The sequence below is a fragment of the Gadus morhua genome, chromosome 11, assembly GCF_902167405.1.
Source record: "Gadus morhua chromosome 11, gadMor3.0, whole genome shotgun sequence".
NCBI classification, from domain to species: domain Eukaryota; kingdom Metazoa; phylum Chordata; class Actinopteri; order Gadiformes; family Gadidae; genus Gadus; species Gadus morhua.
Window position 1 is genome coordinate 13,283,592 of NC_044058.1, and position 16,796 is coordinate 13,300,387.

Below are 16,796 nucleotides of genomic sequence, written 5' to 3' on the forward strand. Positions count from 1 at the left end.
CGAGACGTGTAGTCTTTCTCATTGTGGTTTCTCTACAGCCTTTAACTGAACAATTGCACAATAAACGGTTAAACTCTTAGCATGAAAATTATAATTTAAATCCATAAATAACATATTTGTAATCCAGGGCATATAAAGACTGGGACCAGAAAATATTTACTTTCTCTCCATTGAAACCCATTTATATTTTATGATCTCAGAGGTCCCTGGGGGTCTACCGGAAGGGGCGGACTTACGAGCTCTATTGTGTACATATGATGGTAGCTAAGCAGTTAAATAAGTGCGACATCTAGTGGTCATTAAGTGTTGAGACATTCATTTCAACATAATGTCCATGTTATACAGTCTTTTAAGTTGTTGTTGCGTTTACAGGCTATTCAATTTGGCTTCTTATTACTTAATGCTGACAATCGTTCATTAAGTAATGTTATGGTACTAATGTACGTTAGTAGTTCTGTCCCTTTTAGAAGGCAGGACTTCCTGCACTACTTCCGGGGTAAAAGAGACGCGCGTGTTATCGGTGAAAGTGGTGAACTGCATGCCACTACTGCACGTTTAGAACGATTACTATTTTAGCCTTTCAAGTAAGTCAACACAACACCTTTCTACTAACATTTACCGGTCATACAAGCCATTGAAAACTCATATTTTATTCTTTATGTATTCAACGTTCCGTGGAATTTCTGTTAATGTTTTCATTCATTTTCAAATGGGCTAATGTTGGCTAGCGGGCTACAATGTCATGTTGCTCTATTTCCCATTTAGCTTTAAACGAAAATCGTCGGATATTACACCATTTCGATAGGACTATTTTCTGTTTTCCTGTGTTCCGAGGGCTGGTACATGTGTACAATAATAGAGATAATGTAGCTGATTGGCATTCATTAGCAGGTTGGCTAGAAATGTGAGATCCTGAATGCCACTTCATCGTTATGTTTTTAGCAACTTACGCACGTTGACGCAAGTCCAATGACCCTCACCAATGCAATGGGAAAACTGTTCACACATTTGTATGTATCATACAAGCAAGCGAACATTCGAAGATCGCAAGCGACCCGCTAGGTGTGTGAGGGATGTCTTGCGTTAACCTGACCTATAGAAGAGTCAAGAGGGTTGACCCTTGCTGCTTAGACGTGTCATGTACTCTTTGGCTCTGTTGCACCAGCAGCTGTTGAGCTCGAACCACTGTTGAAGGCATCTGTTCAACTTGTTTTCGTGTTCAGTATTTGAACCATTGTAGGGAACTCACGTATGTGCTTATTATTAAAGTATGATCTAATCTCATTTGCATTTAGTCCTGTTGCCGTCATGCCTTCTACAAAGAATCCAAGCAAGAGAAAGTCGGTGACTGTAACCGACGACGAGAAGGCCCCAAAGAAAGTCAAAGGTAATTCCTAAACATCTGACCTCCTGGAGTCAATCACTGTATCGCTTCTGTTTGATACTAATGGTGGCGCTGTTGTTTTCGTTTGCAATTTGTCTAGTGCATCATCAGAGCCATGGTACAGAGGCCGGTCACGTGCTCGTGCTGGGCCAGGGGGACGTGGGACAGCTGGGTCTCGGCGAAGACATCCTAGAGAGGAAGAAGCCTGCTCCTGTGACTCTCCCAGAAGACATTGTGCAAGTAGCAGCTGGAGGGATGCACACCGTGTGTGTCAGCGCCTCGGGCAGTGTATGTAAACACTCCACTGTAACAGAGTCTTCTTTGTATAGTCTGTTCGATTGATACCTAATTATATTCTGGACATTTTCTGTTAAAACATGTAACTTGCTCAATGATCTTGTAATTAAAAATATACAGGAAAAAATTATATAGCAACACGCATTCCGAAGAAGTGAAACATTAAATAAAAATAAGAGGAAAAGTTAGTTTGAAAATGAAAGGGCTTCTGTATTAATATATAGGGAACCACTGATGGCCTTTGTATGTACAGTGGTAATGAGTGAACGATGTGGTTCCATAGGTCTACACGTTTGGTTGTAACGACGAAGGCGCCCTGGGCCGGGACACCACGGAGGAGGGGTCTGAGATGATCCCGGGGAAGGTGGCGCTGGAGGGCAAGGTGGTCCAGGTGTCTGCTGGGGACAGCCACACTGCAGCCCTGACTGACGACGGAATAGTGCACCTCTGGGGCTGCTTCAGGGTGAGTGGGGACATGTGGAAGGATGCCGGTTGGAAGTTACCAAAGTTGGAAGTAGAGAGGAGACTAGAACTAAGCTTGACAACTTTGGGTTGTGGTAACTCAAAACAACCCTTAAGTCCTCTCCCTAACTATGTTTCTCCGTCATTGGAAGAGATGCCCTGATTGATAAGACATGTGCCAGGGGCGGTCTTAAATCAAACAATCGTCAACTTGAAATAGATATTCTCACAGGGCATTTCACTTGTCATAGCTGACGGATGGCTATGCCATTTCAAACACTCAAATTCTAAATCTTAAATCTGGACCTACAATGCCTTTTTGAATGTCCGACTGCACTGCTGATTAAACTGCAGATTCTTTTATCAAATCTTGATTTGGAAAATAATCAAATGTCATAACAGTCAACCTTTGTGCTGGTTTTATTGCAGGATAATAACGGGGTGATCGGTCTCATTGAGCCCATGAAGAAGTGCTGCCTCCCCATCAAGATCCCAATGCTTAAGCCAGTCATGAAAATCGTGTCGGGTGAGACTCCAACCAAATGCAAAGTACTGTTTCAGTTGTTAAGGGATTAGGAAACATCCTTAATCTCATATCCTCAATTCATTGTACACTTTGGCAAATTAGTGTCTACTTGATGAGTGCCTAGGTACTAGGGCTGTGCAGATTATAACGATTACCTTCATAATCGAATGACCAGCAGTGAGTGTTCAACAGACACTGCAAAATCAAATAACCGTCACAACAGTGTCAACAATAAGATTTTGTGTGAAAACCCGCCTTTTCTCAAAATAAGTACTTTGTGTTTGTATGTTGTGCTTACTGCTCAAAAGCAGAAGGGGAATACAAGCGCTTTGGTAGCGCATTTGGCTTGTTGATTGCCTACATAGCTAGGGCAAATACCTCCGGTTGCTTTTACATTCATAGCGTATTCCAAATCAGCAATTTAATTTATAATAATAAAATAACAATTCATATTAAATCCTATAAGAGATGATTAGCAGACCGTTATACCCAGTGACCCATGGTTTATAATTGGACAAGAGGCTGACATGTTGTCTTGTGATCCCAGGTAACGATCACCTTGTGATGCTCACCATGGCCGGGGAACTCTACACGTCAGGCTGCGGGGAGCAGGGCCAGCTGGGGAGGGTTCCGGAGCTGTTCGCCGACAGAGGAGGCAGGAAGGGACTCAGTAAGTCTGGCACTCTGCACGCTGCCCTCAACGCATGACGAGATGGTTAATGGAGCAAAGAAGTGTCCTTATAATGATGTCTTCTAACTGCAAGACATTCAAAGAGTCCAACAGTGGCACTGTGGGTCCTAGCTTTTCATAGCAAAGCACTGCCCTGGAAAAGTAGGCAACACTGATATTGTTCAGCGACTCATCATTATTTTCTCTTTCAATTATGAAACGGTTAAACACGACACAACTTCCCTCCGATTTTCACAAAACTAGAACTGTCCAAAATGTTGATGATATTAAAGGCAACACTAGTGCTTCTCACTAGCACGCAGAAAACACTGGATGGTCAAATCGCCAGAAAAGGGGATCCCTGTGTGTGTGCAGCGGTCGCCGCAGCTCAGTGGGAGCGACCCAATTGGGAGAACCGTGGTACTAATGTTCAGGACGATGTGTGCACTTGTACCCACAGCCCGCCTTCTCATACCCCAGATAGTAAAGATCAAAGGCAAAGCCCAGTTCACGGATGTGTTCTGCGGAGCCTACTTCACCTTTGCTGTATCAAAAGAAGGCAACGTCTACGGGTTCGGCCTTTCCAACTATCACCAGCTGGGTGTGTATGAAACAACACCAGATACAATTTATTGTTATTTATCAATGAAATGTATGTCGTGGTTTCTGACTCTGAAGACATTTAATTAAATTTGTGAGCCTTCTTTTGTTTGTATTACCAGGCACTAAAAGTATCAAGACAAGTTTTTCTCCCGTCAAACTTGCCTGCTTTAAGAACTCGGTCACTTCTTGGGTGGATTTCTCCGGAGGCCAGCACCACACACTCTGCATGGATGGTGAAGGTACGTTAGGACCACTAGAGGGCACTGGCGCTACAAGCCCAACTTGTACAGAATCTGATGTCACCAAGACTGGCGTCATAATACTAACATCACCGTCTGCAGTAAGACATGCTCCTCTCAAGAACGATTGCAATTGTGGAGAAATTAACTTGTCAATGGGAAACCCACTCGTGGGCACTCTGAAATTAAAAACGGAGATCATTATGGTCGTGTTACGTTTTTTATTGGCCCCCCACGAACTAGAAGCACCTACCATGTATAATATAAATATATTTTCTACTAACGAGTCCCAGCTTCTCCTTTAGAAGAGTTGTAGTGAACACGCTTCCACAGTGTACTGCCATAGTGAACACTGTGGAACACACTTCCAGACGACTACCAAAGTGAACACACTTCCAGAGTACTACCATAGTGAACACACTTACAGAGAACTAGAGAACATTTAGCTTGATGGATTCGTGTAGAACTTGATGGAATGTTTTAGAATGTGTCATTAAACCCAAAGTGCTTCATTAGTTGAATGTTTAATAGTCAAATTAGTCAAGTGCTTCAACACTTAGCCAGAGCAAATGGGGTTGAAGTAATGATCTATGCAAGTTGCTATACACGAGGACATCGTTTGAGTCCGTTTTTTCTATCAGCACTGAAAAAGTCAGTCTGGTGGATTTCTTTAAAAGATGAAATTTGTCCTCCGGGGGATTTCAGAATAGTTGTAAGTGTGTGTACGTTGTTCCTTCTGTTTGTGTGTGTTGACTTCCATGATGTGTGTGCAGGGTGTGTTTGTTGCCCTAATGCGGTGTGTTATCTTCCAGGGTGTGTGTACAGTCTGGGCCGGGCAGAGTATGGCCGCCTGGGGCTGGGCCAGGGGGCGGAGGAGAAGAGCGAGCCCACTCCGGTGCCGGGGCTCGGCCCGTCCACCAGGGTGGCGTGCGGGGCGTCTGTCAGCTATGCCATCACTAAAGAGGGTGAGAGACACTGCTGATAACCTGAGCGAAGCGCCTCCCTCTCCTGTAGTTCCATTGGCTATGGGTTCAGTGGTCGTTTGTGTTGCATTTCAGCCGCTAGGAGTCCCAAACAACCGCTGGTTGGTAAAGATGATTCATATACGATTAGTTTGTTATGATGCAACAGCATTGTTCAATACTTTATCCAATTTGAAGTCAATGACGGCCCAAGGGTGAGCATTATCTTCAATAACTGAACAACTCAGCCTTTTAATAGACCAAATTAATGCGCTACAAATGCAACATTAACTGGGGTCGAATACAACTATCAACCAGCGGCACGCTTGTCCTTTTTTGTTTCACATCTCTAATATATGTTCTGTGCTTGGTTCAATGTGTTTAATATATAAGGGATGTCTGCCTCCATTTTCCTCCATAATGTATCCAAGGGATGTGGCTCCCGCCTGGCTCCGTTTACTGTATCACTAAGGAGTGTGTGTGTGTGTGTGTGTGTGTGTGTGTGTGTGTGTGTGTGTGTGTGTGTGTGTGTGTGTGTGTGTGTGTGTGTGTGTGTGTGTGTGTGTGTGTGTGTGTGTGTGTGTGTGTGTGTGTGTTGTATTACTAAAGGATGCGTTTCCCTCAAGGCTCCATGCATTGTGTCCCTTGGGGACATTGTCCCCGTGTACGCTGTATAACTGACGGTGTGTCTCCCACCAGGGGTGGTCTACGGCTGGGGCATGGGCACCAACCTCCAGCTGGGCACCGGGGAGGAGGACGACGAGTGGAGCCCGCTGAAGATGCCCGGCAAGCAGCTGGAGAACCGCACGGTGCTGACGGTGTCCAGCGGGGGGCAGCACACGGCCCTGCTGGTCAAAGACCACGCCCAGGAGAGCTGATGAAGCCCTCGCCGCCGGGGACACGTCGGCAGGTGATGGGATGTGCCGGGACTAGGGGCCGCTTTAAAGGGGGATGGAGGAACCTGTCATCCTGCGACGGGTCCGAGCCCGTCGCACACCAGGGGACCCAGGAGAGGGCGGGTCCCGCTGGTAGGCCCGCGCCACCGTGGCATCGGGGGGAGGGCGGGGACAGCATTCATTTGATAGATCATGAGGAGGGAGAGACTATTTTTTTAAGTCGAGATTTTTGTTTTCTTTTTTATTGAAAAGTTGGTGAAAAGGGTTGAGGTTTTATGGCATTTGGATCTTGAGAAGATTTGTATTTGTAAGTAAATTAGAGCCAGGATTTGCGAGCCTTTTAAAGATTTCCCCAGCTTCTAACACTTTAAGGTTTCCATTTTCTTTAAATAATTCTGGATCTCCATGGGTTTAGTCACGTTGATGGGAGGGTTGAGAGCCACGTTCTATAGAAATGTTTTTTAAGTGTGAAGTTTAGTTCCACACACGCCTGAGGCTGTATGTGTGGGACGTTTCAAACTACTGTATTGTATCTCTTGCTTGCCTCTGAAATAAAGATGTCATTTTAATACCGGCAAGGCTGTCTCTTTAGATTGATGCTACTTGATCTACAGCTGCTTCGGCCATGCATGCAGACAAACCCTTAAATATTACAAGAAGTTGTCTCCCTTAATTCATAAGGGGTGCAGTTCTCCCAAACAAGGCTAGTATAGCGGTCCTTCATTTATCATATGATGATTACCCTTGTTGTTTAATTCTCCAGTTTTGGTCATTTCAATATTCCTGACTAACCAAACTCGGCTGTTTATTCATGTCGTGCATCACCCCATGTGGGCCTTACTCGTCCATTCTATGTGCCATTACGCTGACAACCAATCTCATGCGTATAAATGTAAATTCAAATCACTTAGGAGTGCAAATGACTACACTAGTGGGCACTTAAGAGCGTCATGTCTTTGTGTCTATCTAATGTGACCACAGCGGGGCGCTTGACCAACGTCTCCGTCTCTTGCCTCTCAGCCGCACAGCTTTGAGATGCTAGAGTGTTTCATAATCAGGTGATTGGCAATCAAGAAGGACTTGTGTGTTTCCCCTCGATTGTTTGTTCCAGCTCTTTGTGATCAGTCCCATATAAATATGAAGTGAGATGTTCCTGGAAATTCCGAAAATAGCCAATAACGGCATTAGGACTAGGAGAAATCGCTTGTTCTAATATGCAAATTGTATTCAGTTTAACTGACCGTAAAGAATTGGAAGACAAAATGTAAATGTATTACAGATCGTAAGTAAAAAATGTTTACAGTAGTGATACTGTTTTATTGTGTTTTACTGTGCTTTGATAATGAAAAAACTAGAGCTGTCAAGCGATTAAAATATTTAATCGTGATTAATCGCATTAATGTCATAGTTAACTATTATTAATCGCGATTAATCGCAAATTCTTTTTCTATGCTAAATATCCCTTGATTTTTTTGTCCCATAATTCTTCTCATTTTAATTCTCTTATCAACATGATGAAGTGCATCGGCTTGCCTTGTGCAAATGAGTTTCTATTGATAACAACATTGGCATATACTGATCAAAACAGGACGATACAAAAAAAGAGCCTATAGTGCAAATAAACGACTGCTTTGAACAAATGTCATTTGAACATAGCAGTCAGGCTACTGCTTCTTTGTTTTGAGCCAAAAAAAAAAATTTTTTTTTTTTTTTTTTAATAAAATAATTACGTTAATCGCGCGATAAAATTTTTAACGCCGTTAAATTTGGTTTGCGTTAACGCCGTTAATAACGCGTTTAACTGACAGCTCTAGAAAAAAACCTTTACATCCTAGTCTTTATAAGCTGCTGAATAGTTGCCTCTTTTATGCATTATGCATCCCTCACAAAATGTGTCTTGAGTAGCCCTTATTAAGAGGCAATAGAAAAAGTATAATTACAATCATAACCCATACCTGAATGTATGCGTATATGTAAGAGTATATAATTACAATCAGAAGATTTAAGTACAATCAAGTTATTTATTCAAGGCCTGAATAATAATATTCAGGCCTTGAATAAATAACTGAAATATAACTACGTTTCTTTCACTGCAAGATAATTATTGATATTTCAAACATCATTTTTGCAGACGGCAAAACCTCAGTTTGTGATCATCCACATGTTTTGGGTGTGATGCCTATTTTAAGACATAAAGCAGTGACTGTCTTCATGTGTCATTCACCTGCAAAGGTGTTTCACTGACCTGAAAAAAGCATTGATTTGTGAATCAAGCATATCCAAATGGTGGAGAAGACAACCATTCCAGCAATTAATGAATTACATTCACAAGGTTTGAAAGGATGCGGTCCAGGCAGCGCCAGTGACTGTGTTCCCACCTATCGTCCTCACAGAGCGGCCCGACCCTCTCCAGCGTCGCCAGGGCCCCACACGACCGCAGCTCTCTGACTTTAATCAAGTACGGAGGGAAACTAATCACAGAAAATTGCTTCGGCGCTCCCCACAATACTTTCATCACTCACCGCTTAGACACACGTCCTTTGTCACTAGTTGGTCCACCGCCTTGCAGGGCAGACTTACGACATGTTATGTTGCGAGCATCAAAGACAGAGATCACATTTCTAACGCGTCAGATTTTTATGTTTTAAACAAGTTATGTCTTGGCTCTAATGTCGATATGCTTCGCTGACAGTAGAGGACGTTGAATACTCTACTGGTTTGAAGGGGTTTCTTCACAAAGCCCGGGAACGAATCGGCCTGTGGGATTGACGTGGCTGTCTTTAAAGATGTCCTAGATATAAAATGGTCAAGACCCGAACCGCAGGTGCCTAGTTAGGTCGGGCCGCCCTTTAATGTCGGACCTTAATGGTGACTTCTTTGGCATCTTCTGTGTCGCCTTGGCTAACTGTGTTAAAGTGCCCGTCACTTGCCATAAATCCGCCCCTCCTCGTCCAAAGTCCTCTCTCAAGTACATAACGGCTTGAAATTGTCCGAGCGAATATGATCGTGATCTGCCACCTATGTGTTTGCGTGGGTGTTGAGTGAGAGACCTCGTGATGCCTGCCATGCTGCACATGAATCTGATAAACTCCTTGCCCTGGGATGAAGTGAGAACAATTGAAAAAGAGACAGTACACTATATTGACCACATATTAACCCTATGTTCAAATAGGGTTTCTGCCCCCCATGCCAGTGGTGGCAAGAATGAGCATTGCTTGTTAATTGATAAAAAATCCAGTCATGCAGAAAGTATCCAACCGTTACCATGGTGTAGTGCATGTTTTTCGTTCCTCTAAAAGCCCTGTAGGCTAATAACGAGAATGCATTACCTATAGCCAGCGCTTGTCTGCCCAAGCAAGAGCACAGGAAACAAAATAATTGTTTTATTACCAGGAAACAAATAAGCGTTCCCAACGTTGTTTCTCCCATGCTCTCCAGCTACTGGCCTCATAATGCTTCTGGAGCGCCACTGTAATTACGGAAGATTGCCTTTATAGATGTGGCTCCCTCGTCCAATGGGAGGAGAGGAGTGTGCTGCCTGGATCCCTGCAGTGTGGGCAGAACAGCTGTGGAGGCTCTTCAGAGAGGACAAGCCTCTCAATGAGGTCTCAGTGGCTGAGTGTTTATCCATCTTGTTCCCTAGATGTAAACAGCTTGCAAGGACCGAGGGGAGAGGCATCGTGGGGTGCCTGTGTGACTCCCCCTTATATTGGACACTTCTTGTAATACAAGTTAACGTGCTTGTACCCCCATGCCAATGTCAGAGCGCAACACGATAGGGTAGTATTGGTCGGTGGCACCGCTGCCTGGACCGGCCTAATGTCACACATCACCAAGCCTATTCAACACATTTATTTTGAAAAACAACCAAGAACGTCTGATGTGGTAAAGTATAGCGTGGCCGAGCTGCAGACTTTGAGAAGAGAGGGTTTCTCTCAAGTGGACCATGGGAGGCCTCTTGGAGAGCAGATGGCACCCAGTGTGAATCGCTATCATGGCTCCATAGCAGCACAGAGCAGACACCATGGCCTCTGAAATGTGCTTGCTGACGCCTGCAGCCATATTTTGTTGTTATGTAACCGTAACCATCTCACTCAAGTAGATGCCCTGGGCTGTCTGGTGGCAAGGGGCCCTCGCTGAAAGCATTTTTGCCAAAGTGCACCGCAGTGTTCATACGTTTCTATAATTATGAACGTAACTGATTCCATTTGGAGCTCACAGGTTTTCATGCTTTCTGCTTCCAAGTGTTCTGACCAGCTGCTGCTGGAGGGTTGAAAGAGTTGTGCGAGGTGAAAGGCCACCTCGCTAGACGCAGACTAATACAGATACTGGAGGTAATGTAGTTTTAAAGGTGACTCAATGGATGCAAGTCACTTCTGGGTTAAACACATTTCTCACTGCTACTGGTGCTGCAGTACGTCATGGATCACGAGGAGGAAGTGTAGCGTTTGATTTGCTTGGCTAGTAATGTGTTAAATGCCCCAGCAGAGCTGTCAAGCCCCATTAGCCAGCTGCAGCACTTCAGTCCTTTATGGCGGTCTGAGGTCCACAGGAATGGCCCGGAAATGCGAGTTTGGATGAGGCTGATAACTTGCTCCAAAAATATCTTGCGGCCCGGGCTCTCCAGACCACTAGGGGAAAACAAGCATTGCAATATTAAAAGCCATTATGAATACTTCACTGCTTTTGCTTGTGTGTGTGCGTGTTTGTGTGTGTGTATGTGCGTTTGTTGCTAAAACAAACATACACAGCCAATCACATTTGTTTCAAAATATGCATTAGTAAAGGTCAACCGTCGTTATTATCTCAACCGCAACATTACTTTGGCCCAAATTAACCTCAAATCCATTATGACTTCTGTTTGAAATATTGGCTTATTTTTCTCCGACTTCATTTCGGTAAAAGGTAATAGTAAATAAGTCCTCGAGGCTTCTATAAATAGCTAAAATAGGTACTTATTGTTTTTAATTTTTTGCCCTCATGAGTTAAAAAAATATTATTATTAAAAAAATAATGACAGAACTATTTAGGTTTTCTTGTTCAATAAGCTCCATGGGGAAGCCATGTATATTTGATGCCCCAGTCTCCGAGGGTGTCACCGGGTAGGCAGCTGATCTGCCCTCCGCTAGGTAAGCCTTCTCCTCTGTTGTCAGCAGCCCTGAGATGTGGAAAATCATATGCATACGGGTCGTTAATATCTTAACCCACACCTACAGATCCATCCTGTGAGTCACATTGTTTATTTTACCGGAAACCAACTAAACAATACTTAAATTCATGTGCGCTTGCACTGTTTAATATATTGTCTGGGTCACGCACATAGCTGGAGTAGTAGTAGCAGTTAAATTAGACAAAGAAATGCTTTAAATCCTAAAGCACTAAAGCCATAATGTTTTCGTTTCAGTTTGAATCGTAAAAGCAACAACTGCTATTGTACAATTAAGTATATATATTCAATAAATTGTGGATAATAAATACCCATACATTACAAAAATTGAGTTTGTGTTAAATGAGCCAACGTGACACTTCATAAGGCATTAAGGTACAGATCTTTGTAGTCATGAAGAGTCATGATTTATAGCAACATTAACACTCACTTTATGCTCATATGAAATCTAAGATATAGGCTAAAGACTTACACAACATCAATTTTATTTATGTATGTCTACATGGTTATATAGCAATAAATAACTGTTTACAATAAAGCTTATACCATAGCAGTCAAATCACACCAGTCAACAGAATAAATAACAAGTATCACTTCACATTTTACCAAAGTCAAATTGTCACAGAAACAATAAAGCATTTTTTACAGGAAAAATAGAATTGTACGCCAGATAAAGGCAGGGTTTGTGGATGGAAAAATCAACAGCAATTCCTGGGTTAAGAATCAGAAGTCTATGATTCATATGTGTTGCATCTGCGTTCCTGATGCTCACCCTAAAGGACCGTAACAAAAACCTGAATTACAGATGCACTTCAAACCTTTCTTCACATGTCCTTGCTCTTGTTCACAGGTGTAAAGGCAGCCTTGAACAAAACTGTTTACATAAACACTGTAAAGTGTCAGCTATGCCTTTCAATGAAGGTTGTTCCCTCTGTTGTTCAATCCATCTGTCAAGAGGTTTTTAAAGGTACTACGTTAATATATTTTCTGCTATAGATTCTGGCCTTAGCAGAGCACAGACTCAGATCGTGTTAGGCACCTTCCCTATGTCTCCCCCCATGTGATCTATAAAGATCATTCAGGGGTCGATGTTCCACGACCTCCATGACACCATCCAACAATGGATCGATTCAATGAATCAATTGAAATTCAAACACATTGCAGCCGAGAGGATCAGACCTCGGTGGTGGAGATCTGGGTGACCTCCGTCTGCAGGTCCTCCGTCTGCAGGTCCTCCTGCACACTCCCGCTGCCGGGCACGCCGCCCACCGGGCCCATGCCTAGTCATACAGGCTTCTTGATGGACTCTGCCCGGGCGCATACGGACACGGGCTCCCGGGTGGTGTTGCGAGCCCTTGAGAAGCTGCTCTGGTCCATGCGGGCTCGATTGAGCAGACAGAAGTCCCGGAAGCACCTCTTGAAGTTCTCGTCCAGGAAGGCGTAGAGCACGGGGTTGAGGCTGCTGTTGGTGTAGCCCAGGGCGATGCACAGGTGCCACACGGCCACCACCAGAGGGTTCTTCTGGTCGATGGTCACCATGGTCTTGACGATGATGAAGATGTGGATGGGCGTCCAGCAGATGATGAAGGCCGCCACCACCACCAGCACCATGCGGGTGATGCGCCGCAGGTTGCGGTCCTTCTCCTTGGAGCCGGAGAGCAGGCGGACGCTCTTCAGACGCATTATCATCAGGCCGTAGCAGGCGGTGATCACCAGCACCGGCACCACGAAGGCAAAGACAAACACAGAGATCTTGGTCACCGTGTCCCAGTACCACTGTGGCTTTGGGAACCCCAGGGTGCACACGGTCCTGCCTGAGGACACAACAGGATGGATGGTTTAGCACACAGCCACATGGAGCGGTGCCCAAATTCTTCCAAGTAGAGGGCCAAAATTTAATCTGGGGGGGTGGGTTGTGGGCCCAATAATCCATCTGGCTTCTTTAAATCAGACAGTTAAATCAGTAACAGTAGTAGTAGGGTTAGGGTTAGTGCAATAAACAAAGTAAAATGGGACAAAACATGCCCCATTAATCATACATAGCAGAACATACTCATAAATTGACACATTGGAGGCTTAGGCCTTCAACATTCAGCCTGAGGTAGGCCTATCAGTGGGAGAAATGATGCCTGTCCTTGGTTTTTAAAAGTCTCTCAATATCAGGCTCCAGATGACTAAAGGACAAAGTGAGAATTTCATGTGGGTGAGAGTCAGAAACCAACACAGCCTCACCTGTGTCTGTCTCCTTGGTAACGGCCATCACCATGACGGGTACTCCGATGGCGGAGGAGAGGATCCAGATGCAGACGTTGATGAGCTTGGCTTTGGCGGGCGTGCGGAAGTCGAGGGCACGCACGGGGTGGCACACGGCCACATAGCGGTCCACGCTCATCATGGTCAGGGTGAAGATGGAGGTGAACATGTTGTAGTAGTCGATGGCGATCACCGCCTTGCAGAGCAGCTCTCCGAAGGGCCAGGTGTTCATGAGGTATTTGGCGCTCTGGAAGGGCAGCGTGCTGGTGGCCAGGGCGTCCGCCAGCGCCAGGTTGAAGATGTAGATGTTGGTGGCCGTCTTCATCTTGGTGTACCTGATAAGGAAGAGAAGTAATGGGGAGGGTCCAAGTAAGGATGCTGCTTTCATGTGTCACGATGTTTGGTGATGGTAGTGCAGCTTGTAGCGATCCGAGCAGCAATAGCTCAGGATAGCAGGTTGACTTGTAACCGGAAGGTTGCCGGATCGATCCCTGGCTCCTCCTAGCTGAGTGTTGAGGTGTCCTTGAGCAAGGCCCCTAATCTTAACTGGCTCCCACGAGCCATGGATCTCGCCTTGCATGGTGTGAATTTAAATGTGGTGCTACTTTAGAAGGCTTCTACACCACAGGTGCAGTAGAGGCCACGGTCTGCTGCCATATTTCACATTGCCGACTGATGTTTGTCTGCTTTCATTCCTTTGTGGCATTAGACCTTCTTCTGAGTTTTTTACACAACACATCAGAAAGGGCAAATCGCAAACCATCCAATGTTGGCAACAACTGAACACTGTTATCTTACCACTAAGTGATGGTTATTGTTTGTTGCGAGCCACCACTTAGTCTTGTTGATGTTGCACTGCTAACAGCGTTACTTAAATTCAGAAATCTGTTATTGCCTTGAATGAATTAAAGTCCTTGTGTACTATATTATCACTGGCTAATTGCATGTTATAAGTTCAGCTGTTTAAAGTCTCTGAGCAACATATTTAAAGACATGATAAAAAAGTGATTGACACATTATGGGTTGTAGCTTTCTCAAGAGCACATAAATGACTTATTTGATCTTCATGGAACATGGATAACATTGGTTAAATATTTAGTGTTTGGTATTCATGTTCTTCTTTTTGAAGATGTGTGGATGTTGGCATGGAGTCGCTTTATATTAGCCTAAATATCCCTTTTTAATTCTTAACTCATTTAAATTCTGTAAATTGTACTCAGATTAGAGTATATTCTGCCAAAGGGCACCAAATGCAGGGCAATCTTGTGTGTGAAGGTTATGAATAACCTTTTCCAAATTATGTTTGCTATGTTCACCGAGGTATAAAGTCCAATTAAGTTATTTCAACACCAGTCTGCAATTAAGCAGACATTCCAGTCCAATAGCAAAACATCCAATTAAATGATTCAGCTCATTTACCCTCGTCGCCCCTTCCTCAAAAACTACCTCCAGCCTTCTGCCTCTCCACCCTACCTCAACCCCTACGTTAGGCCCTTCGACCCTTCCTCCTCCACCATACACCCTACCTCCACCTCCCCAACCTGCCTCCAACCCCCACTCTACCACCACCCCTACCGCCAACCTATCCTCAGCCCCTCCCCCACTACCTCAACTCGCCACCCTACCTCCAGTCCACTCCAACCTACACCCCCCACCCTAGCTTCTGCCCACCCCTCCACCTCTCTTGTTGTTGGTGGTTAATGTGCGGGTGGGTGCAAATAACGTTAGATCTTCATAGTCAGCCCCAATAACAATCACAAATCATAACTAAGTATGCTCTTTGTAGAGCAATGCTCTACAAAGAGCATTGCTGAAGCCACCAGCATGAACATTTATTAACTGTCTTGAGTCGAATTTTCAAAGTGGCTCGTAACTTAAGTTACATGTCTAATCTTGTTTGTTTGTTTGTTTGTTTGTTTTAATAGCCAGAGGAATGTATTCTCCATCTTCTTCTTTATAGATGGTGTTTTCTTACCTCACCACACCGTACATAACGAGGATGTTCCCGAGCAGCCCCACTACACAGATCAGAGAGTAGAGCGCTGTGATGCAGACTGCGATGATCAGTTGGTGCTGTCCCCTACTGCTCGCGGGGCCGGTGTCGTTTCCCACCGGATTCTCCAGCACAGGGTCGTCGAAAAAAGTTGCGTTTAAATTATGAAAAGCAGCGGTTAGTTGGTCGCGGAGATCCGCTGTTGAAACAGTTGTGTACTCCATGCCTGGAAATTCTGCGTGAAAAAATAGGCTTTACCAATGAGTGCGAGAGACGCTTCCAAAAAAAAACATCCAGCGATGCGCGAGCAGAAGCGCTTATTAAAACACTTCCTAAAGCTTCTGGCAAAAGTGATGTTGTATCGGTTAAAGCCCCCAGGAGAGCAGGGATGATGTTACCCCTATTGCTTTCCTCTCCAGAACTCCCACTTTCTCTCTCATCCGCTGCGCGATGCGCACAATAACTGGCACCCTTTGGATAAGTGGAGAGGCTGCACAGAGGGAAGGTATACGACTCTACACGCAGCGTTATTTCTCATTCAATTTCAAACCACCACCACGCTCTGCAGTCCGTCTAGCATGATAGTGCGCGTGTTAATTTTTGATCATCCTTAAGACGTGTTGTTCTTGCCTCATAATGTTTAAACATGTTCCTGCATTCACTGAAATGATGGATGTTGAATTAGAACAAATACTTTGATGAGCCGTGATCTCTTATACATAAGGCTACATAATGACTTCTGAAACTACACATTTCCCTATTTGGCTCCGACTCAGAAATTGCGCACAGTGGGTGAATGCTTTTTTTCCTCACACACACACACGCGCACACGCACACACACGCACACACACACACACCACACACACACACACAGACACACACACACACACACACACACACACACCACACACACACACACACACACACACACACACACACACAGATTTGCGTGTGTGTGGTGTGCCCATGGGCATGAAGCCCTTCTGTGCTTATTGTCAACTTCAATACAAATTGTACATTTTTAAATGTTGTGTAAAGTTTATTCGGAAACAGATGCAGGGGTTAGGAGGCATCTGGTACATGCTGCATACTGGAGTGATGGACTGGAGGTGTCGGAATCTAACCTAGTGCCCAACCAGTATGGGATAGTTTACTAGTGTACTGGTTAGCAGAAGCCCCCCCCCCCCCACCCTCCGTGTGCTGTAAACCCCTCCCCACTTACCCTTCATTGGTGTGCTCTCAATGTGCGAGGTCTTCCGGAATGGAGAAACAATTAGTTTGTGATGTTGATGTTCTGTTGTTGTAATGGGTTCTATTTAAGTGTCCATTTGTACTTGGCTGAGG

General features: G+C 44.6%; 2 protein-coding genes across 2 annotated transcripts; one reads left to right on the forward strand and one right to left on the reverse strand.

The window, feature by feature from the left end:
- The first annotated feature begins 520 nt into the window (after nt 1-520).
- Nucleotides 521-6,617, forward strand: rcc1 (regulator of chromosome condensation 1). Its single transcript, XM_030370970.1, has 10 exons — nt 521-584; nt 1,296-1,387; nt 1,485-1,672; nt 1,965-2,144; nt 2,573-2,669; nt 3,217-3,339; nt 3,800-3,940; nt 4,062-4,181; nt 4,994-5,146; nt 5,843-6,617. Exons 2-10 carry the CDS (start codon nt 1,309-1,311, stop codon nt 6,019-6,021), a joined length of 1,260 nt encoding a protein of 419 aa, XP_030226830.1. The 5' UTR covers nt 521-584; nt 1,296-1,308; the 3' UTR covers nt 6,022-6,617.
- A 5,056-nt stretch (nt 6,618-11,673) lies between these two features.
- Nucleotides 11,674-16,254, reverse strand: oprd1b (opioid receptor, delta 1b). The gene is made up of 3 exons (XM_030371389.1): nt 15,435-16,254; nt 13,439-13,794; nt 11,674-13,020 (listed from the first exon to the last, which is right to left on the reverse strand). The coding sequence occupies exons 1-3, from the start codon at nt 15,674-15,676 to the stop codon at nt 12,491-12,493; spliced, it is 1,128 nt and encodes a 375-aa protein (XP_030227249.1). The 5' UTR covers nt 15,677-16,254; the 3' UTR covers nt 11,674-12,490.
- Between the last annotated feature and the right edge of the window lie 542 nt (nt 16,255-16,796).

Bases quoted from the DNA above. Each gene is read 5' to 3' on its own strand.
- oprd1b (XM_030371389.1), bottom strand. From the start codon at position 15,676: ATGGAGTACACAACTGTTTCAACAGCGGATCTCCGCGACCAACTAACC. The intron at 13,795-15,434 runs GTAAGAAAACAC...CTTCCTTATCAG, and splicing joins GTTATGTACGGTGTGGTGAG to GTACACCAAGATGAAGACGG. The intron at 13,021-13,438 runs GTGAGGCTGTGT...TTGTGTCCTCAG, and splicing joins TACCAAGGAGACAGACACAG to GCAGGACCGTGTGCACCCTG.
- rcc1 (XM_030370970.1), top strand. From the start codon at position 1,309: ATGCCTTCTACAAAGAATCCAAGCAAGAGAAAGTCGGTGACTGTAACC. The intron at 2,670-3,216 runs GTGAGACTCCAA...TTGTGATCCCAG, and splicing joins AGTCATGAAAATCGTGTCGG to GTAACGATCACCTTGTGATG. The intron at 5,147-5,842 runs GTGAGAGACACT...GTCTCCCACCAG, and splicing joins CTATGCCATCACTAAAGAGG to GGGTGGTCTACGGCTGGGGC.